This window comes from Rattus norvegicus, chromosome 1 (genome assembly GCF_036323735.1).
Source record: "Rattus norvegicus strain BN/NHsdMcwi chromosome 1, GRCr8, whole genome shotgun sequence".
In the NCBI taxonomy this organism is placed as follows: domain Eukaryota; kingdom Metazoa; phylum Chordata; class Mammalia; order Rodentia; family Muridae; genus Rattus; species Rattus norvegicus.
Genome location: NC_086019.1, coordinates 209970189 through 209988903, shown reverse-complemented (window position 1 = coordinate 209988903; position 18715 = coordinate 209970189). Strand labels below are relative to the sequence as shown.

The following is an 18715-nucleotide window of genomic DNA, read 5'->3' as shown; positions in this document are numbered from 1 at the left end:
ATTCAGAGAGGAAGACTCCCAATCAAATTCAGAGCTCACTGATATGCCTAGTCCTGCTGGCCAGTCTGTTCTGGACATCACCTATCTCTTGCCTTCGAAGGCTGGAATTACACTGGTCAGTCTTTACGTGGGTGTCCGGAGATCTGAATTTGGGTCCTCAAACTTTCATGGCCAAGTGTTTTCACCACACAGCCATCTACTGCTTCAACTTCTTGAGCTCGTACCGTTCGGAGCTAGACTCAGCTTCCAGAGTCTTTTTTGACTTGCTTTGACGTGTGCCCACTTGAAACTTGAATCACACCTTTGCCTTGTTGGCAATTGCATCTGGCACGTGTCCTCACACCTGAGAGAGGCAAATGGTTTGGGGCTGCAGTCTGTTGGTGCAAGGTCTCAGACCACCAAGGGTTTGAGGATGGGAGAAGAGGGTCATTGTTAAGACTTAGGAACCGGGACTCTGACAGGAGGGCTCTATCCACAGGTTACAGGACACCAGAGGACTCAAGGTGAGCAGGACTGAGCTGGCTTCTGTGTGTTGAGAGCAGCTGCTGGCATTCCTTTTTAATAGATTGTTTGTTTGTTTGTTTGTTGAGATAGGATCTCTCTATGAGGTGCTGACTGATGCTCTAGGAGCTGTGGGTCTGGTGTTTATAAGTCTGCTTTATCCTGTTCCACTTGCAAATGCTATTCTCCTCAGATTTTTAAATGCATTTGAATATTTCTTATTTCCTTTCAAATGGCCTAGTGCAGGCTGAGGCCTCGGGAGCAAGGAAGCCCAAGTTCACTTGTGTCCCTACCCTGAGGGACTAGGGATGAAGCAGAGTTGGCAAGTGCTTGCCCAGCAAGCACAAGGCCCTTGGTTGATCCATATCGCCATACAAACGCAAGGTTGTGTACGCTTGTCAGCCCAGCACTCAGGAATTGAAGGTAGGAGGATCAGAAGTTTAAGGTCATTCTTGCCTATAGTGCTAACACTTGGGAGGCTGGGGCAAAAGCCTTGCTGCAAGATTGAGGAATTGTCTCTAGAATAGATCACGTTCTAGGCCATAGAACAAGTCATACCAAATACAGAATATCAAGATTATCTTTTAAAAAAAAAACATTTTATTTATTCTCTGTGATTTTCACATCATGCACCCGAGTCCTGCTCATCTCCTTGTCCCCAGCCTTCACCCTTGAAATCTTCCCCCCAAAATGAAACACAAGCAATAACAACAAAGCATAGAAAAAAAATCTCATAGTGTGTCACAGTGGGTCCCCCAGCACATCTCTCTGTCTACACATCTACACTTGGCAAATGTTCATTGCAATGAATTGGTTGGAGATCTCTGGGTTCTGTGATCACCAATATTGAATCTTCATCAAGATACCTCCACCTCACCCCCATCCCAGTTATCCTGTTGTTGCCCTGTATCTGGAGATCCTGCAGCTTTGGAACACCAGGACTGGCCCTTTCATGTGTCCCAGCCATTTGTAGATGATATAGATTTAGGGGTCAGCCTGGGCCTGGATGATAGCTGAGTTCCTCAGTGCACTGGCGCTCTCTCTCTCTCTCTCTCTCTCTCTCTCTCTCTCTCTCTCTCTCTCTCTCATCCGCACCACCAGGGGGAACGCTCCAGCATTGCTCAGGTTAGACCACCCAATGCGACCATGTGCAGGAGACAGGGTCAGCTAGCCTGCTCTCATGCTGTCAGGGCCAGCTCACCCACCCCCAACCCTCCCCCCCCGGGCCAACCAGAGCCAGCTCCATTGGATGCCTAGGTGAGGTACGGGGCCTGCTTTCCTGAGTGATCACCCTTACCCAGGCTTCCAGAACCCACTCTTCCAAGTACTACAGCTAGTGAGGGGACAGGGCCAGCTCTCCCACTCTCATAACCCCAGAGCCACCTCTCCAGACTGCCACAGACAATGAGGAGCAAGGAGGGGGAAGGCATCAGCCCCACACAAATACCACATGACAGAAGAGTGTCAGACCAGGCCCCCAAGCTGTTGCCCTGGGGATTTGCTCACCTGCTCCCTGATACAGAGTCAGCTCGCTATGCTGCTCAGGTGAGGGGCAGGGCCTGCTCTCCCAAGGGCTGCAGCTGGTGAGGGATAGGGCTAGCACTCCTGAGCTCATGACCCTGTGAGCAGCTTTCCCCACTGCCAGAAGTGGAGAGGGATAGAGGCGTCACCTCTGCATCCACACAATCACAGGACAGATGAGTGGCGTGGTCAGTTCTCCCTCACTCATCCCTTCAGGGCTGGCTTACCAGCACTCCTGTCCCAGAGCCAGCTCCGCTATGTTGTCTGGGTGAGGCTCAGGGCCTGCTCTCCTCAGTGCTGCTGCCTGGTGAGAGATGGGGCCATCTCTCCAGAACTCTGCATCCCCTGAGGGGTGGGGCCAGTTACACACAGCTCCTGGGCATTCGTATGATCACAGGCAGCTGCCCCAGCCAGGGACTTCCCCATGTTCTCCAGTGGTAATGGGAGCCACGGACATGAACACTGCGAATCTATGGACTCATCCCTCAGTGGCAGCTCAGGCTGGAACCTCATCAATCTCCAGCTGGCAGGCTTGGCTACTCACAACAGGCGACTCCTCTCTACCCTCAGTCTCCAGTTCCATCTCTCTTCATCATGCTCAGGCTGCTCCGCCTCTCTTTCCCTTCCGTCTGACCACCACATACTCGCACACTGTGGTGGCTCCAGCAGGCTGGCCACGAACGGTGAGCTCCTGGTTGACATCTTATACCTGAGCTACATGGCATGGCAGCAAGTGGGTATCGATGGCCTGCTTGTGCCGTGTGCTGGAGGGCAGGTCTCTGGGTAGCATGGCAGTCCTCAGATCTCTGTCTTCCTCCTTCCAGTGCCACCATGCCTGGATTTTAGTTAGTTTGGTTTGATTTGATTTTTATGAGTCATAGGCATAAGAAAGTTTTGGCCACCGAGCCAGGAATCAAGCTAGGATAGACGAAGGACTATTGTCTGCTCTGCCTTTGACAGATATGAGAACAACAACAACAAGGTGTCTCTTTGCCCATTGCCAGGGGAGAGGAAGTGTCAAAATTATCTTTTGTTGGGGTTGGGGATTTAGCTCAGTGGTAGAGTGCTTGCCTAGCAAGTTCAAGGCCCTGGGGTCAGTCCTCAGCTCCGAAAAAAAAATTATCTTTTGTTGTTTATTGGCTCATAGGGGAATAAACCTATAAACCAAGGAAGGGCTGGAGAGATGGTTAAGAACACTTCCTGTTCTTCCACAGTCCCCAGCACCCATGTCAGATGCTCACACTGCCTTCATCCCCATGTCAGATGCTCACACTCCCTTCAGCCCCATGTCAGATGCTCACACTGCCTTCATCCCCATGTCAGATGCTCACACTGCCTTCATCCCCATGTCAGATGCTCATACTGCCTTCAGCCCCATGTCAGATTCTCACACTGCCTTCTTCCCCATGTCAGATGCTCACACTGCCTTCATCCCCATGTCAGATGCTCACACTGCCTTCATCCCCATGTCAGATGCTCACACTGCCTTCATCCCCATGTCAGATGCTCAAACTACCTCCAGCCCCATGTCAGATGCTCACACTTTCTTCATCCCCATGTCAGATGCTCACACTGCCTTCAGCCCCATGTCAGATGCTCACACTGCCTTCAGCCCCATGTCAGATGCTCGCACTGCCCTCAGCCCCACATCAGATGCTCAAACTACCTCCAGCCCCATGTCAGATGCTCACACTTTCTTCATCCCCATGTCAGATGCTCACACTGCCTTCAGCCCCATGTCAGATGCTCACACTGCCTTCAGCCCCATGTCAGATGCTCGCACTGCCCTCAGCCCCACATCAGATGCTCAAACTACCTCTGTCAGATGTTCACACTGACTTCAGCCCCATGTATACCTACTGGGCATGTAATCACATGGACATAAACACACATATAAAAAATTTTAAATCTTAAAAAAACTAGACTCATTTTAAATTGTTATTTGTTTTTGTTGAGATAAGATCTCACTATCCAGCACAACCACTAATTATTTTTTAAGAAAAAAAATTTTGGAGGGGGTTCTTTGAAAATGAATCTTACGAGCCAGGTGTGATGGAACAAGCTTTTAATCCCAGCGCTGCAGAGGTGGACGCAGGTTGATCTCTAAGAGTTCAAGTGTGAGGTCAGCCTGGTCTACATAGGGAGTTCTAGGCCAAACAGGGATACATAGAGAAACTCCACCTCAAAAACAAAGCAAAACAAAAGAAGGGCAGAAAACGAGTCTTTTGGAGACCAGGCTGGCCTCAAAATTGCTATGTAACTAACCAAGGATGATCTTAAACTCCTGCTCCTCTGGTCTCCCAGTGACTGAGTGTTGGGATGACATGCGTGATTTCTGAGAAACACAAACTAAAACATTTCCAAAGGAATTCTTGCAAATTGGGTGTTGCGGTACGCTCCTTTAATCCATTTCTCTCTGACTTAGATGTAAGTCAGAGTTTTGGGCCAGCCAGGGCTACATAGAGAGACTTTGTCTTTGTTGTGGTTTAAATAGGCATGGCCCCCATAGACTCATGTGTTTGAATGCTTGGCCGTAGAATGTGGCATTATTAGAAATTGTGGCCTCATTGGAGTCTGTGTGACCTTGTGGGAGGAAGTGAGCTACTGTGGACTTTGAGGTTTCATATGCTCAAGCTATGCCCAGTGTCTTCTACTGCCTGTGGATCAAGATGTAAAACTCTTGACTTCTCCAGCACCATGTCTGCTTGCACATGGCCATGCTTCCCACCATGATGATAATGGACTAAACCTCTGAACTGTAAGCCAGCCCCAATTAAATGTTGTCCTTTATAAGAGTTGCTTTGGTCATGGCACCTCTTCAAAGCAATAAAACCCTAAGTCAGCTGGTGAGATGGCTGGGTGGTACAGGTGCTTGCCTGATGACTCGAGTTTGATTTCCTGGATCAAATGGTAAAAGGAGACAACTGACTCCTGCTATTGTCCTCCACCCTGGACTCAAGTCCCACCCCCATAAATAAGTAATAAATGCAAGAAAACCCAGTGAACATTCTTTCTGTTGCTGTGGTAACCCCATGACCAAAAGCAGCTTGGAGAGAAAAGGGTCTGTTTGGCTTACAAGTTTCCCTTCTTCATTAAGGGAAGTCATGACAGGAACTGAAGCAGGAACTTGGGGGCAGGAACTGAATCTGAGCATGGAGGGATGCTGCTTGCTGGGTTGTTCTCTCTGTTTGGTCAGCTACCTTTCTCACACAACCCAAGACCACTGTTAGCTCATTGGTTAAGAACACTGGCTGCTCTTGCAAAGGGTCTGAATTTGGTTCTCAGAATCCATTTGGTGGTTCCCAGCCTCCTGTAATTTCAGTTCTAGAGGATCTAACACCTTCTTCTGGCTTCTTTGGGTTTCAAGCACACATATGATGCACGTGTATACATGTAGACACCCATACAAACATATTTTTAAAAAGTGATAAGCTATGGCTTCTACAGAAAGCCAGGTCCTCACCCTACAGGGCCTTGAGATTCAGTGGTGGAGACAGGAGATAAACACTAGCATATGGCACAGTTCTAAGTAATAGTTTTAGCCCCCATGGAGAGGGTCAAGGCAGGGTATTGACTGGAGAGAGATGGCATGAGTGGGTAAGGAAGACTCCTCTTCAGAGCCTGAGTTACAGGCCTGAGTATTCAGGGAAAGGAGCAAAAGGAATGGCAGACAATCACATCAAGACTAGATGAATCTCCAAACACCAAAGAGAAGGGGGATGGAGAAGGAGGGGGAGGAGGAAAAAGGAAGAGGAGACAACAAAGGAGAAAGAAGACAACAAAGAAGAAGAAGGAGGAGGAGAAGGAGGAGGAAGAGGAGAAGAAGAAGAAGAAGAAGAAGAAGAAGAAGAAGAAGAAGAAGAAGAAGAAGAAGAAGAAGAAGAAGAAGAAGAAGAAGAAGAAGAATTATTTTAAGTGACAGCAGGGTTTCATGTGACTGACTTTAGGTGTGGCATGGATGTACAGCTGTCCCTGCCCTCAGGTCAGATCTCTCCCCAGCCCTTATTCTCACATCTGCTGAGCTCTGCATGTCTGAGACCTAGGACCTCACTTGGCTTCCTGCATCTGAGCATCCCTTTCTTCTGTTCCCTCTAGGGTCTTCTGGTCTTTTCTTCCTGTCTTTGTGTACAGCTATGTACCAGGGACCTGAAGGGGAGGTAGGGCTAACCAGACTAGTCGGGGCTCTCTAGAGAAGACATTGTCAGAGAACAAACGGGCTCTAGTCTACCTGCTGTGCTGGGTCAGCAGGATCCAACAAGAGGCTCCTAGATCAGCCTCGAGGAGGCACATGGGGTGACAGTGAGCCCCACCATGCAGCAGTTGCATGCAGCTCGGCCTAGCTCTTAGTGTTCAGCCAATGAACTCACCTTTGTTGTATATTGATAGTTTTAAGGTCCCAGTTTTTAAGTCTACAAAGATATGACTCGTGTATCATATTGAGTTACTTGGAGACACACAATCTGGTAGCTTTGGCTGTACCCACGGGGTGCTAAAAAAGCCACTAGTTCCCAATCCCTGGCAGCGCTAATCTTTCTGTCAAATTAAAGAATAAGGATTTACCTATTTTAGACATATATAAATAGGGCCCTATAACATGATCATTTATGTCTGGCCTCTCACTGAGCATGACAGTCTCAGGGGTCACCTGGTGTATTGTAAATATCCTTAGTTCCTCATCTTCCTCTCCTTTTTCCTCTTCCTCCTCTTTCCACCTTTCATTTTTTTGAGACAAGGTTTCACTGTGTAGCACTGGCTGCCTTGGAACTACCTCTGTAGACCAGGTTGGCCTAGAGTTTACAGAGATCCTCCTGCCTCTGCCTCCTGAGTGCTGAGATTAAAGGAGTATGCCACCACCACCCAACCCTTAATTTCTATTTATGGCTGAGTAATATTCCATCTGTATGGGCATGCCACATTTACTTTTTCCATTCATTGGTTGAGGAGTGACTGTGGCTCCTAATCAGCCTACGGTAGTGTGTGTTGGTGGGGAAGTCCTCTCACTATTACTTTGAACCGTGACTGGATCGCTGTAGTCTTCCCGATTTGGGAAGTAAACTGACTCCAAGGTCCAACCTCGTGGTCAACTGCTTCATCTCTCAGACCCTCAGACAGACTGATAACCCTGTCTTCCGGTTTCTGGGCCACTTTCCTTGGGATTGGCAGCATCTTCCTTCGCCACTCTGTGTCTGAAACTTCACTGAGGCCTGGGGCCCTTCCAATCCTACAGAACTTGTGCAATGGAAAAGTGGACGCTGGCCTCCAGATAAGCTAATTGTTTCCCCCAGGAGATAAGACCAGCCCTAGCACTATGGGAGCTGGAGTGATTGTTTCCTGTGGCCTGTCCAGTCAGTGTGGCCAGGAGCTACGGAAGCCACATTACACCCAGGTTAAGTTAGAGATGCCTGCTCGCCCTGAACCATAAGTGTATTTTCTTTGTAAGCCACTGTGCTGGGGAGGGGGAGTCAGGGTGGCCAGGCCAGGAACTAGGGTCTGTGCCTGGGAGGGCTCAAGGATGAGGGGTTTGAGGGGGTGAGTGGGTGGACACAGGCCATTTTTTCAGGGTCAGAGTCAGATTGCAGGAGGAACCGGCCACTTGGGCGTCCCCCCACCCCCATGCAGAGAATTAGAAGGTGCCCGAGTCCTGTGCAGGCCACTGGGATGGGTTAGGGACTGCAGTGGGTTCCCCACCCCCAGGCACATTGAGCTCCCATAGGGCAGCTGCATACGCCAGGATTCCTGCTCTAGATCAGGCCTGCACTCTGGGCTGGCAACACCAATCCTCAGTGCCTGCACCTTGCCCCAAGGTTCTACTGTTTGTTAAGAGACTGGCCGGTTCTATATGTAATCTAGGCTGGCCTTCAACTTGATGTGTGGTTTGCCTCTTGAATTTTAGAATCACAACTGTGGACCACCAAGCTTCCTTGTGTTAACTTTAAAATTGCAAACCAAATAAGTACTCACTATAGGGAGAGAAAATCCCCCAACGGGAAAAACAGAACTGGAAAAACAAACAGATTTACTTGACTTTAACTTTTAAATTTTGATTAATTAATTTATTTTTGAGGCAGAATCTTGGAGCTCTCTATGTAGACCAGGCTGGCCTTGAACTCAGAGATGAGCCTGCCTCTGCCTCTGGAGTGCTGGAATTACAGATGTGTGTACTCACCCCGCTTAGCCAAAATAATGCAGTTTAAATCATTTCTTTGTCCTATGGCCAGCTCCCACCAGCTTGTAACATTTAGTTATAGATCTTTAGTAAATACAGCTTCACAGATGCTCCACTTGGCTTACTGGTTACTAAGAGTGTCCCCTCCTGTGGCTTTATTTGACTACAATTAACTTGTTCCCTGAAACAGGAGGGGTCTTCAAGCTCTTTTCCTGTCATAGATAACTATGGCCCTGAATAACTGTTGAAAGGTCAGCTGCTCTATGTCAGGCTATCAGAACTGATTGCTGGGTCAAGGCCATGTGCAGAACGAGACCTGTCGATGCCTGCTACCAAGCTGTCTTCTTTATTAGGCCATTGGAAGAGGCTGGCCTAAACAGAGATATGGGTGTCCTGTGTGCTGATGTGTGCATACTAGCAAATGAGTATGTATGCATGTGTGTGGGTTCACATGCCAACCACCGTGACCTGCCCTCTGCAGCTGGGGATCGTGCATTTGCCTCTGAAGGCCGATGGGCTTGAGAACCAAGCAGGGAGACTTTGCAGTGTGAGTTCAAAGGCAAGGACAGTGATTCTCCAAGGTCAAGGCAGTTGGCCTGAAGAAAGATCAATATCTGTGTCCCTTGTATCCCTCCAAGTGACTGGATGAGGTCTGTCCATTAGTGACTGCTGTCAGGAGGCTAGGGCAATGACTCAGCCTGTAAAGCACATGCTATGCCACTGTGAGAGCCCCAAAATCCAGTTAAAAAGCAGATGTGGTGATGTGTGCTTATAGGCCCAGCACTGGTGAGAAAGGAAGAGGTTGATCCCTGGGCTTGCTGGCCAGCCAGCCTACCCTCACTGGTGAGGCCGTGGGCAGCAAGAAACACTCCCTGTCTTCAAAAAAAAAAGGAGAGAACCAATTCCTGCAAGTCGTCCTCTGACCCCCTCAGGCATGCTGGGGTACACAAACACACACAAACACACAAAGAGAAGTAATACAACAAGTATAAGGCTTTGGTGTTACATGCTTGTAATTCCAGAAGGCAGGAGGCAGAGGTAGGAGGAGTTCAGCAAGTTCCAGGTCAGCCTGGCCCACATAGCAAGTTCGAGGCCAGCTATGGCTACATAGGGAAACCCTGCTTCAAAAGACCCACAAAACAAAATGAATAGACAAGAACAAAACCAAGCCAAACAAGCAACTGGCCTCGCTGACGTGTGACCAGCACCTGACACAACCCCTGCATCTGCGGCTGGGGTTTACTATATTTAACGAGCCCTGTAGCCACCAGCTTCATCTGTTTCAGAAACATGCCACTATTGCATAGGAAACCCCTACCATCAGCAGTCACTCCCACGCTCTGCCCTCTGTCAGCCCCAGGTGACCACTGGTCTGTTTTCTGTCCCTGTGAACTCGCCTATTCTGGACATTTCGTAGAATGGGCTTCATAGAAATCAAGTCACACAATGTGTGGCGGTTGTGTCTGGCCTCTGTTCCTCAGCGCCATTTCCTATTGTGAGAGCAACGGTGAGCTGGTCCTCTCAGGTCTGTTTCCCAGGTGCTGACTTCACAGGCGTGTGTGGCCACCGTGCCCAGCAGAGGCATGGTTAGCTGCATACATGTTTACATGTGTGGGTATCTTTGCACACATGTACTTTGTGTGCATGTGGAGGAAGAGGACTGCCTACTTAAGAGCTGTTCACTTTGCTTTGTGAGAGAGGTTCTCTCAAGACCCTTGGAACTTGCTGGAAAGGTATAGGCTGGTTGGCCAGTGAGTCCCAGGCATCCACGTGTCTATATTTCAGGCACTGGGGTTAGGAATGCATGCTGCTGTGACTGGCAGGTTCTGGGGAGCTGACCAGAGGGCTTCCATATATAGCAGGCACTTTATCCATTGAACTATCACTCGAGTACAGGTCTTGGTTTTTTTAAACCTTTTTTTTTTAAAAAAAGATTTATTTATTTCATGCATATGAGTATACTGTTGCTGTCTTCAGATACACCAGAAGAGAGGATCAGACCCCCATTACACATGGTTGTGAGCCACCATGTGGATGCTGGGAATTGAACTCAGAACCTCTGGAAGAGCAGACTGTGCTCTTAACCACTGAGCCATCTCTCCAATCCTGTCCCCTTTTGAGACAAGGTTTTTCTATGTGACCCTGGTTGGCCTATATGTACAGAACAGGCTGGTCTCGAACTCATAGAAATCTACCTGGTTTTGCCTCCTGAGCACTGGAATTAGAGGTGTGCACCATCATCTATCTCTAGCTTCTATTTCTTTGGATCCAAGGTCTCGCTTTGTAGCCCAGGCTAGCTTGACCCCTCTATGTATCCCAGGCTTGTGAGACTTGTTTGTGTAGCCCAGGATGCTCTTGAACTCATGGAAATCCTCCTGACTTGGCTTCCTTAGTGCTAGGATTATAGGGCCCACTCATTACGCCTGGCTTCGAACTAATGTTTACTGAGAGCCCACTGTGTGCTGGTTTCAACAAAAGCTAGAAGCTTCTGGACTCTGAAATGATCCCCTGGGCTCTGCAAGCTGCATTTTGTTGTATCTAAGTCTGAGACCTCCACCCAGGAGCCACGTGACACAGAGACCAAGCCCATGTTGGTTCTGACCACAGGGGCAGTCTAACCCATGGAGTTCCTGTTTGAGGTGTCACCTCCTCCCTATCATCATAAGGATCTTGAACACTGAGCCTTACCACTCTGAAGCCCCAGGACCTTTCTGTTTCTTGTTTCCTCTGCCTGGGGATTCCTCCCCATCTTCTCCTGTCCCATCCCAGGCATCAACATCCCTACTGTCTGCTACGAGGTAGTGGGAGCTGCCTCGCTTGCCTCCCTGTGCTTGACCCCTGTCCCTGGTACACTGGGGACATTCTCTAATAACTTGTTCACTATCTTGTCACAGTCCTGACAGCTTGAATAATAATGAACCCCACTTATAGATTGGGAGTACGGGGGAGAGTTCAGTGGGTAGAGCAAATGCTGTATAAACCCAATCACTTGGCTTTGGATGCCCTGCACCCAAGTAAAAGCTGGGCAGGGCAGTGAGTGCTTGTAACCCCAGCACTGGGTGGTAGACACAGGTGGATCTCAGAGGCTCATTGGAGAATAGATCCAGGATGGAATTCCCACATCAGCCTCTACACACACACACACACACACACACACACACACACACACACACACACACACACACACACACCACTTTGTTATTTGAGGCAGAATCTTACCCGTGCTGCCCACAAACTCTCAGTACAGTTGAGATGAACTTGAACTCTTGATTCTTCTGTCTCTACCTAAGTTCTGGAATGACAGAACATACCTTCTGTCTCCCACACCCTGAGAGCTAACGCGGTGTTGGGGACGGAACCTGGGCTTCATGCATTCTAGTCAAGCACCTTAGAGTCCAAACTACACAAGGGGATTTTTAGAAAGTTCAATCCATGCATTCTTTGAAGCCATAACTCTCCAGAACCTTGGAGACTCAATCCTCTCTAAAACAGGGCTTGATGTATTAGGCCTGGGGTGGTGTGTACAGAGGGAGAGATGGTCAGATACCTACTGTTTCCTGTTGGCCTTGGGCCAGCCCTGCAGAGTCCTCCAGGACAACATAGGCTCTTCCGTTCTGTGAAAGACTTCAAATGGTTAAAATAGCAGATTTTACTTCAGACACAGGCTTCATCTAGCTGCCTATGAGCCATCTCTCAAACATCTAGCATCTGCTGTAATGATTCCCTCACTCCTCTCTCTCTCTCTCTTCTCCCCCCTTCTCATCTATTGATGTCTACAATCTACCTGCCTATCCACCCATTATCTCTTAACCACTATATCATCCGTCACCTAGATATCTAGTGCTATCAATCACCTGCTCACTTATCTGTCTCTCACTTTCCATCTATCAGGTATCATTGACTTTTCTATCATCTGTCTACCTACTCATCTGTCCATCTATCTACCTATTCATCATCTTTCATCCACCTAACTCTCCATCCATCATATATGTCCATCCATTCATCCATCCATCCATCCATCCAACATATATCTATGTATCATCTGTCCACCAATCCTTCCATTTGTCCATTTGTCCATTGCCTATCTCTACCATCCTACTTATTAATAACAAATTCATCATCTATCTGTATATCTATCTGTGTCTGAAAAAATCCCTAGGGATTTCCCAGCACTAGCTAGCTAGCTCTCTCTCTCTCTCTCTCTCTCTCTCTCTCTCTCTCTCTCTCTCTCTCTCTCGGATTAGCTCACATGAGATGGAGGTGGGAAGACAGGAGTTCAAGGCCATTCTTATTGTGAGTTTAGATCCAGTGGGCTACATGAGATCCTGTTTCACGAAGACAGAGCAAGCATGGCGCTGGAGAGAGAGCTCGGCGGTTAGGAGCACTTGTTCTGGCAGAGAACCAGGGTTCGATTTCCAGCACCCACACTGCAGTTCATACCATAACCCCAGTTTCCAAGACTCCCTCTTTTGACCTCCAAAGACACCAGACATACATGTGGTAACACACTCATACACATAAAATAAACAAAAACAATTAAAGCAAATAAACAAACAAAAAGGAATAATTAATCCAGACTGTGAACATATCAACTGCACACACTTCCTGGGAGGGCCGCCTGACGTTGCAGGCTTCCGTTGGGTTTTACCAGTTTCCAGAGACAGCTGTGGGCCCCTCCATACATGGCCTTCACCTTCCGAGGAGTCTGGCAGAAATGAGCTACATAGCTCCTTGTTTGTAGAAATTATTAGGTTTTCTCTGTTGTGTGTGTATGGTATGGTATGTGGACACGCAAATGGCATGGTGCACATGTGGAGGTCAGAGGCCCCCTCCCAAGTGTCGGTTTTCTCCTTCCACCATGCGGGGCTGGGGAATCGAACTCAGTCATCAGTTTAGGTTGCAAGAGCCTTTACTCACTGAGCCAAATTCAAGGCCTCCATGTAAGAGGGGACGCCCTGCTTACAGGCTGCATGTAAGAGGGGACACTCTGCTTTTAGGCCTAAGTTCATTTCTTCAGGTATGATTCTCCTTCACTCGCCATGGACCCCAACTTTACCACCTATACAAGGGACATCACACTTGGCCACTGTGCTGGGCCGGGTGGTGGGAGAGGTACCCTTGGTCTACCAGGCCTTGGGAACGAGCATCAAGCTTCATTTGGTTTCATTCAGCCCTGCACCCACAGGCTCTCAGCTGGGAAGGCGGGACCAAGGGTGTGAAGGGCTCCGGGATTCTGATATAAGGAAGATTTCCAAAAACAACCATGGAACTGGAGAAGGGGCTCTTCCAGAGGGCTCGAGTTTGGCTCCTAGCACCCATGTCTGGCAGCAAACAATTCCAGGGGATCAGACAACCTCTCGTGGCACATGTACACACATACACAAGTAAAATTTAAAATGAGGTGTTATTTTAGGCTAAGAATTACAGCCTTTCTATGTGTCTGTCTTTTTTGCAGGAGGCGGGATTTACTTACTGCTGTTTTCTACCTCAGGGAGTATGCCCTAGAACACTGTCCTTGGAGCAGAGAGGCCAGAACCATTTCAATCACAGCAGCTCTGCCTACCAGCTGGAGATCCTCCGTAACGGTGAGCCTGGAACTGGAGCGGTGGCCCAGCAGTTAAGACTGTCTGCTCTTGCAGGGGCCCTGAGTTCAGTTCCCAGCATCCCCATCTGTGACTCTCAATGACTTAAAACTCTAGTTCCAGGGGATCAGACACCTGTCTACACCAGGCATGCACATGCATACACGCAGGCAAAACGTTCACCCACAGAAGTGAATACATTTAAAACATTTTAGATTTAACTTTATCTTATATGTATGACTGTTAATCTACGATTATATATGTACACCGCACTCCCCGGGAACCAGAGTTACATACAGATGACTGTGAGTCACCATGTGGTTGCTGGGAATTGAACTCAGGACCTCTGGAAGAGCAGTCTGTGCTCTTAACCTCTGAGCCATCTCTCTAGCCCCCAAGATTTCTTTCTTCAAGTGTGTATATGCTCTCATGTGAGTGGTGTGTGTGTGTGTGTGTGTGTGTGTGTGTGTGTGTGTGTGTGTGTGTGCCAGACAAAGGCAATGGATCCCTAGGAGCTGTAACTAAAGGTTCTTGTGAGATGCCTGGAGTGGGTGCTGGGAACTGAGCTCTGGGCTTCTGGAAGAGGAGCAAGGGCTCGTACAGGCTGTTTCCACCCTTCCATGCCTCTATGTTCTGTCAGTGTGAGGGCTCAGGGGTCACGGGCTGGCATTCTGCATGTCTAGTTAATAACTGCTCGCGGGACAGGGTGGCCCAACAAGTAGCTTTCTGTTACTATGACGACACATCTGAGAAAACCTATTTAAAGGGAAAAAAGTTCCACGTGGCTCAGTTTCTGAGGGTTTCTTCCATGCAGGGCTGGCCCCATGGCTTCAGGCCTGAGTCTAGGCAAGACAGCCTGTGGCAGAGGAGGCCGCTCCCCTCACAGAACTGAGGAGAAAATGTGAGAGTAGAAGAGAGAAGCCAAAAAGATGGAGGGGGCTGGGGAGGGTTCTCCTCTCCCTTGATGGTTCCTTCATGGTGAAGATTTGGAATCACCTGGAGGACATATTTCATCAGGTGAGGAGGGGGTACCTGCCTAGAGCTGGGGTTGCATAGCACAGAAAATGGGCTGAGCATCACCTCTCGGCTTCCTGACTGGGAGCAATGTGACAGCCACCTCCCTTTCCTGCCGCTGTGACTGTGCCCCATGATGGACTTTGTCCCTTCAACCCTGGGTTAAAGAAAAGATTCTTCCCTCTGGAAGTTGTTTTTGTACGCTACTCTGTCACAGTAACAACACTAATGGATGTGACCTCCGTTCAGGGCACAACCCCGATGACCTAACTTCCTCCTGCCAGGTTCCACCTATTAAAGCTTTTACCACCTCCTAATAACTGCCACCACCGTGGGATTCAAACCTTTAATCCGTGGGCCTTTAGGGGGCATGAAGATCTAAACCTGAAATCTGCTCGTTTTACACTACAACCAGGGGAACATTTGCTGCTCCAAAAAAAAATGCCTTCATCTCCGAGCCAACTAGTCAGACACACCTGCTGCCTGAATTCCATAGTCCTTCCTTCAGGGTTTGGCTTTACAGCATGAGGTGGGGGAAGTGTTCCAGCTGCCCAATTTCTCTTCCCAGAAACATCCAGGTATAAGAGACATGATACTTTTCTGTGGATTGTTTACACATTCTGGCTTGCACAGTCCTCTCAAAGCACTACACCCGCTCCCTCTATTCAGGAGTGGCTCCAGCCAGGTTTCATAGGGGTTTTGAAGCACCAGCAGGCAGCTTCCTTACCAAGGAGTCCGGAGCCTTCTCAGACAGCCTCTTTAGAGGTAAGGGTGTGTGTGTGTGTGTGTGTGTGTGTGTGTGTGTGTGTGTGTGTTGTGTTATGCATACACATAGTTGTGTTGTCATAGAACCTAATTTCCAATTCTGCTCTTGCCAAAGGCTGGGTGCCAACCACTTATCCTTGCTTCTGGCCCATCCCACCCCATAAGTCCCCTCAACACCATAAACTCGGGTGTGGCCAATGGGTAGTGTTCACACCCACAACCCCGACACTGGAGAGGCTAAGAAGAGCATTGTGAGACTGGCCTGATGTATGTAGTGAGAGCCCATGTCAAATGAAACGAAACAGTAGACTCACTGCAGATAGCAAAAGCCAATCCCGTTCCTCCGGAGAGTCTCATGGTTTTAGGGGCTCTAGGTCCGGAAATGAGATGAAGACAGATGCCAGCTCTGGAAGACATGTGCAGTGGTTACCATGGCTGTGATAGACAGGGTTTGAAAGGACAGCCAGGGGTCAGGTAGGCAGCAGCCTCTGGCAGAATCTGCCTATGTGGACTGTAAGGTACTGCAGCTCAGAGCTGGAGGGAAGTGAGTCCTACGGATTTGTTTGCTGTCTGGTCCCCAGCCTTGAGAGCTGAATGTATTCTGAATAGATCAGGATCCCCAGGAGGTGAGGGAAAGCCCCACCCCCACCCCATGCCCATGAGCCTCCCTGCTGCGTACAAGCCTGAGCCCTGTACTTTGTGTATCAGGGTGGTATCTTGTTGGCCCTCTGTTGTCTCTTGTTATGCATGGTGGCCTTAACACCATGTGATGTATTATTTTGTGTATGTTCTGTGTATTTGTGGTGTGTATGTGCACATGTTCATGTAGGTTCACATGTGCCACACACTGGTGTGGCGGTTGGACAAGACAACAGAATCAGTTTTTTCCTTGTACCTTTTGTGGGTTTTAGGGCTTGAACCCAGGTCTTTAGCATTGTCCAATCAACGCTACTGAGTCATCTCACTGGCCCACCTACTGTGGGTTTATTTTAAATTGTTTTTGTTTTGGGAGGGGTTGTTTGAGACATGTTATGTAGCTTTGACTGGCTTCAAACTCATAAGGATCAGCCTACCTCTGCATCCCAAGTGCTGGTATTAAAGGTGGGTGCCACCAAGCCTGGCTTTCTGCTTCTGTCCTGTTTCCCCTACCTTTTGAGACAGGGTCTCACCAGTAGAAGGCTTACTTGGAGCTGTGTAGATCAGGTTGGCCTTGAACTCGAGATCTGTCTCTGCCTTCTGACTGCTGGGGTTAAAGGCATGCATCCCATGCCCAACTCTCTATCTTGCTTTTGTTTTTGATATAAGGTCTCTCATTGCATCTGGAACACACAAATTCAGCCAGATAAGATGTGAACCCCAGGGGTCCTCCCATCTCTGCAGCCTGAGCAGTAAGACTGCCAAGCTTTAAAAAATCACTTTGTCGTGTGTGTGCGTGTGTGGGACTCGTGTGTGACAGAGCATGTTTGTGGAGGTAAGAAAACAACTTGGGGAAATCCGTTCTCTTTTCCTACTATGTGTGTCCTGGGATAAAACTTTGGTTGTTAGGGTGTGGTACCTTTGCCTGCTGGGCCATCCAGCAGTCCACACCTGATTTTATGTAGGTGCCGGGGATTCAAACTCGGATCCTTATGGTTATGAGACAAGCAGGGTATTAACTAAGCCATCTACTTGCCCCATGGTTTTACTTGAAAATGATCAAATGATCTTTGCTCAGAAATCATTTCCTAAGATGATGTGGTAAGATGCTGCCAGCCATTGGCATTCACTAGCAGCTTGCCGGAGTGGGTCCTCACACCTGTGCTCTTGGATCTCCAGGACCCCACAGGAGAACTGCCTCCCTGAAGCCATCATCTGGAAGAGGAAGGTGACATATTGCTAGCCCTCAGGTAGCTCAGCCTCTGCACCACCTCCCATTTCTGCAGCTGCTGAGCCATCAAGGGTCAGGGTGGTGGCTGACTCAGATGTGGGTCAAAGGGCACCACACCTTCCAAATGTTCGCCTGTTATCTTGGGGAGCTGCTGTAGGTCTGGGGTGTGGACCCACTGGAGGAAAAGGCACAGCAGCTGCTGTTGTGCTATGTGTAAGGGACAGTTGAAGTCCTGTGGGAAATCTGGGACAGACCCTTTGTCAGCCTTGTGGCCACCATGAACTCTGACACTGCGACAGTACAACCCACTCAGGGAGTCCTTGAGAGTCAGGCCCAGCTGGGTGCCTGTAGACATGGACAGGAGTCTCTCCCGAAACTGGTTCACTAGCATTGCCCGACGCGACGTTCTTGAGGGTGACTGGGACCTCACAGACAGCAGCTGCATTTCCCTGGAGAGTGTTCCAGGTGTCCATGAGGACCACATCTGCTTCACTGGTAGAATGGAATTGGAGACTTTTTTATTGTATTCATTTATTTTTGAGACAGGGTGACCTGTAGCCATGACTGGCCTTGAATTTCCCTTGGAGCTGGCCTTGAACTTCTGATCCTTTTGCTTTTTTCTACCTTCTAAGTCTAGAAGTACAGGCTTGGGTGTTTTTCCTCCAGTAAGTTTTTATTTTTATTTTATGCACATTGGTGTTTTGCCTACATGTGTAAGGGAGTCAGATCCCCTGGAATAGGAGTCACAGATGGCTGTGAGCTGCCATGTGGGTGTTGGGAATTGAACCTGGGTCCTCTGGAAGAGCAGCTCTTAACCACTGAGCAACCCTTCCAAACCTCCCCCCCCCCCCCAAGCTTGTTTTTAAAATTATATTTACTGGGGCTGTGGAGATAGCTTGGCAGACAAGAGTGTTTATTGCTTGACAGGTGGTAGGGGCTTGTGCCTTTAGTGCTTGGAAGGCAGAGGCAGGCAAATCTGTGAGTTCAAGGCCAGACTGGTTTACAGAATGACTTCCAGGACAGCAAGGGTTACAGAGAAACCCTTTTCCAAAAAAACAAAGGAAAAAAATATAAAAAACTGGGTACTACTGTTGTGGAGGTCCAGGGGTTGGTTCCCAGCACCCACAGGGCAACTCACAACCTCTTACAACTCCAGACCCAGAGGACTCATTGGCTTCTCTGGACTCTGTGGACAGCAGCACACAAATGGTACAGAGATTCACACACACAAATAAGGTGTTGCAGGATATATGATCACACTGTGAAACCCAAAATTGGGTTGTTTATTTAAAAAACTGT

The 18715-nt window shown here is 48.7% G+C and overlaps 1 protein-coding gene across 1 annotated transcript in view; it reads right to left on the bottom strand.

The window, feature by feature from the left end:
* Window positions 1–1510: 1510 nt before the first annotated feature.
* Mrpl21 (mitochondrial ribosomal protein L21) overlaps window positions 1511–18715 on the bottom strand; it is a 28701-nt gene continuing 11496 nt past the window's right edge. Inside the window, exon 7 of the mRNA XM_008760120.4 lies at window positions 1511–17400. Within this exon, the coding sequence (XP_008758342.1) occupies window positions 17339–17400 (62 nt within the window). The 3' untranslated portion in view covers window positions 1511–17338. The remainder of the gene's footprint in view (window positions 17401–18715) is intronic.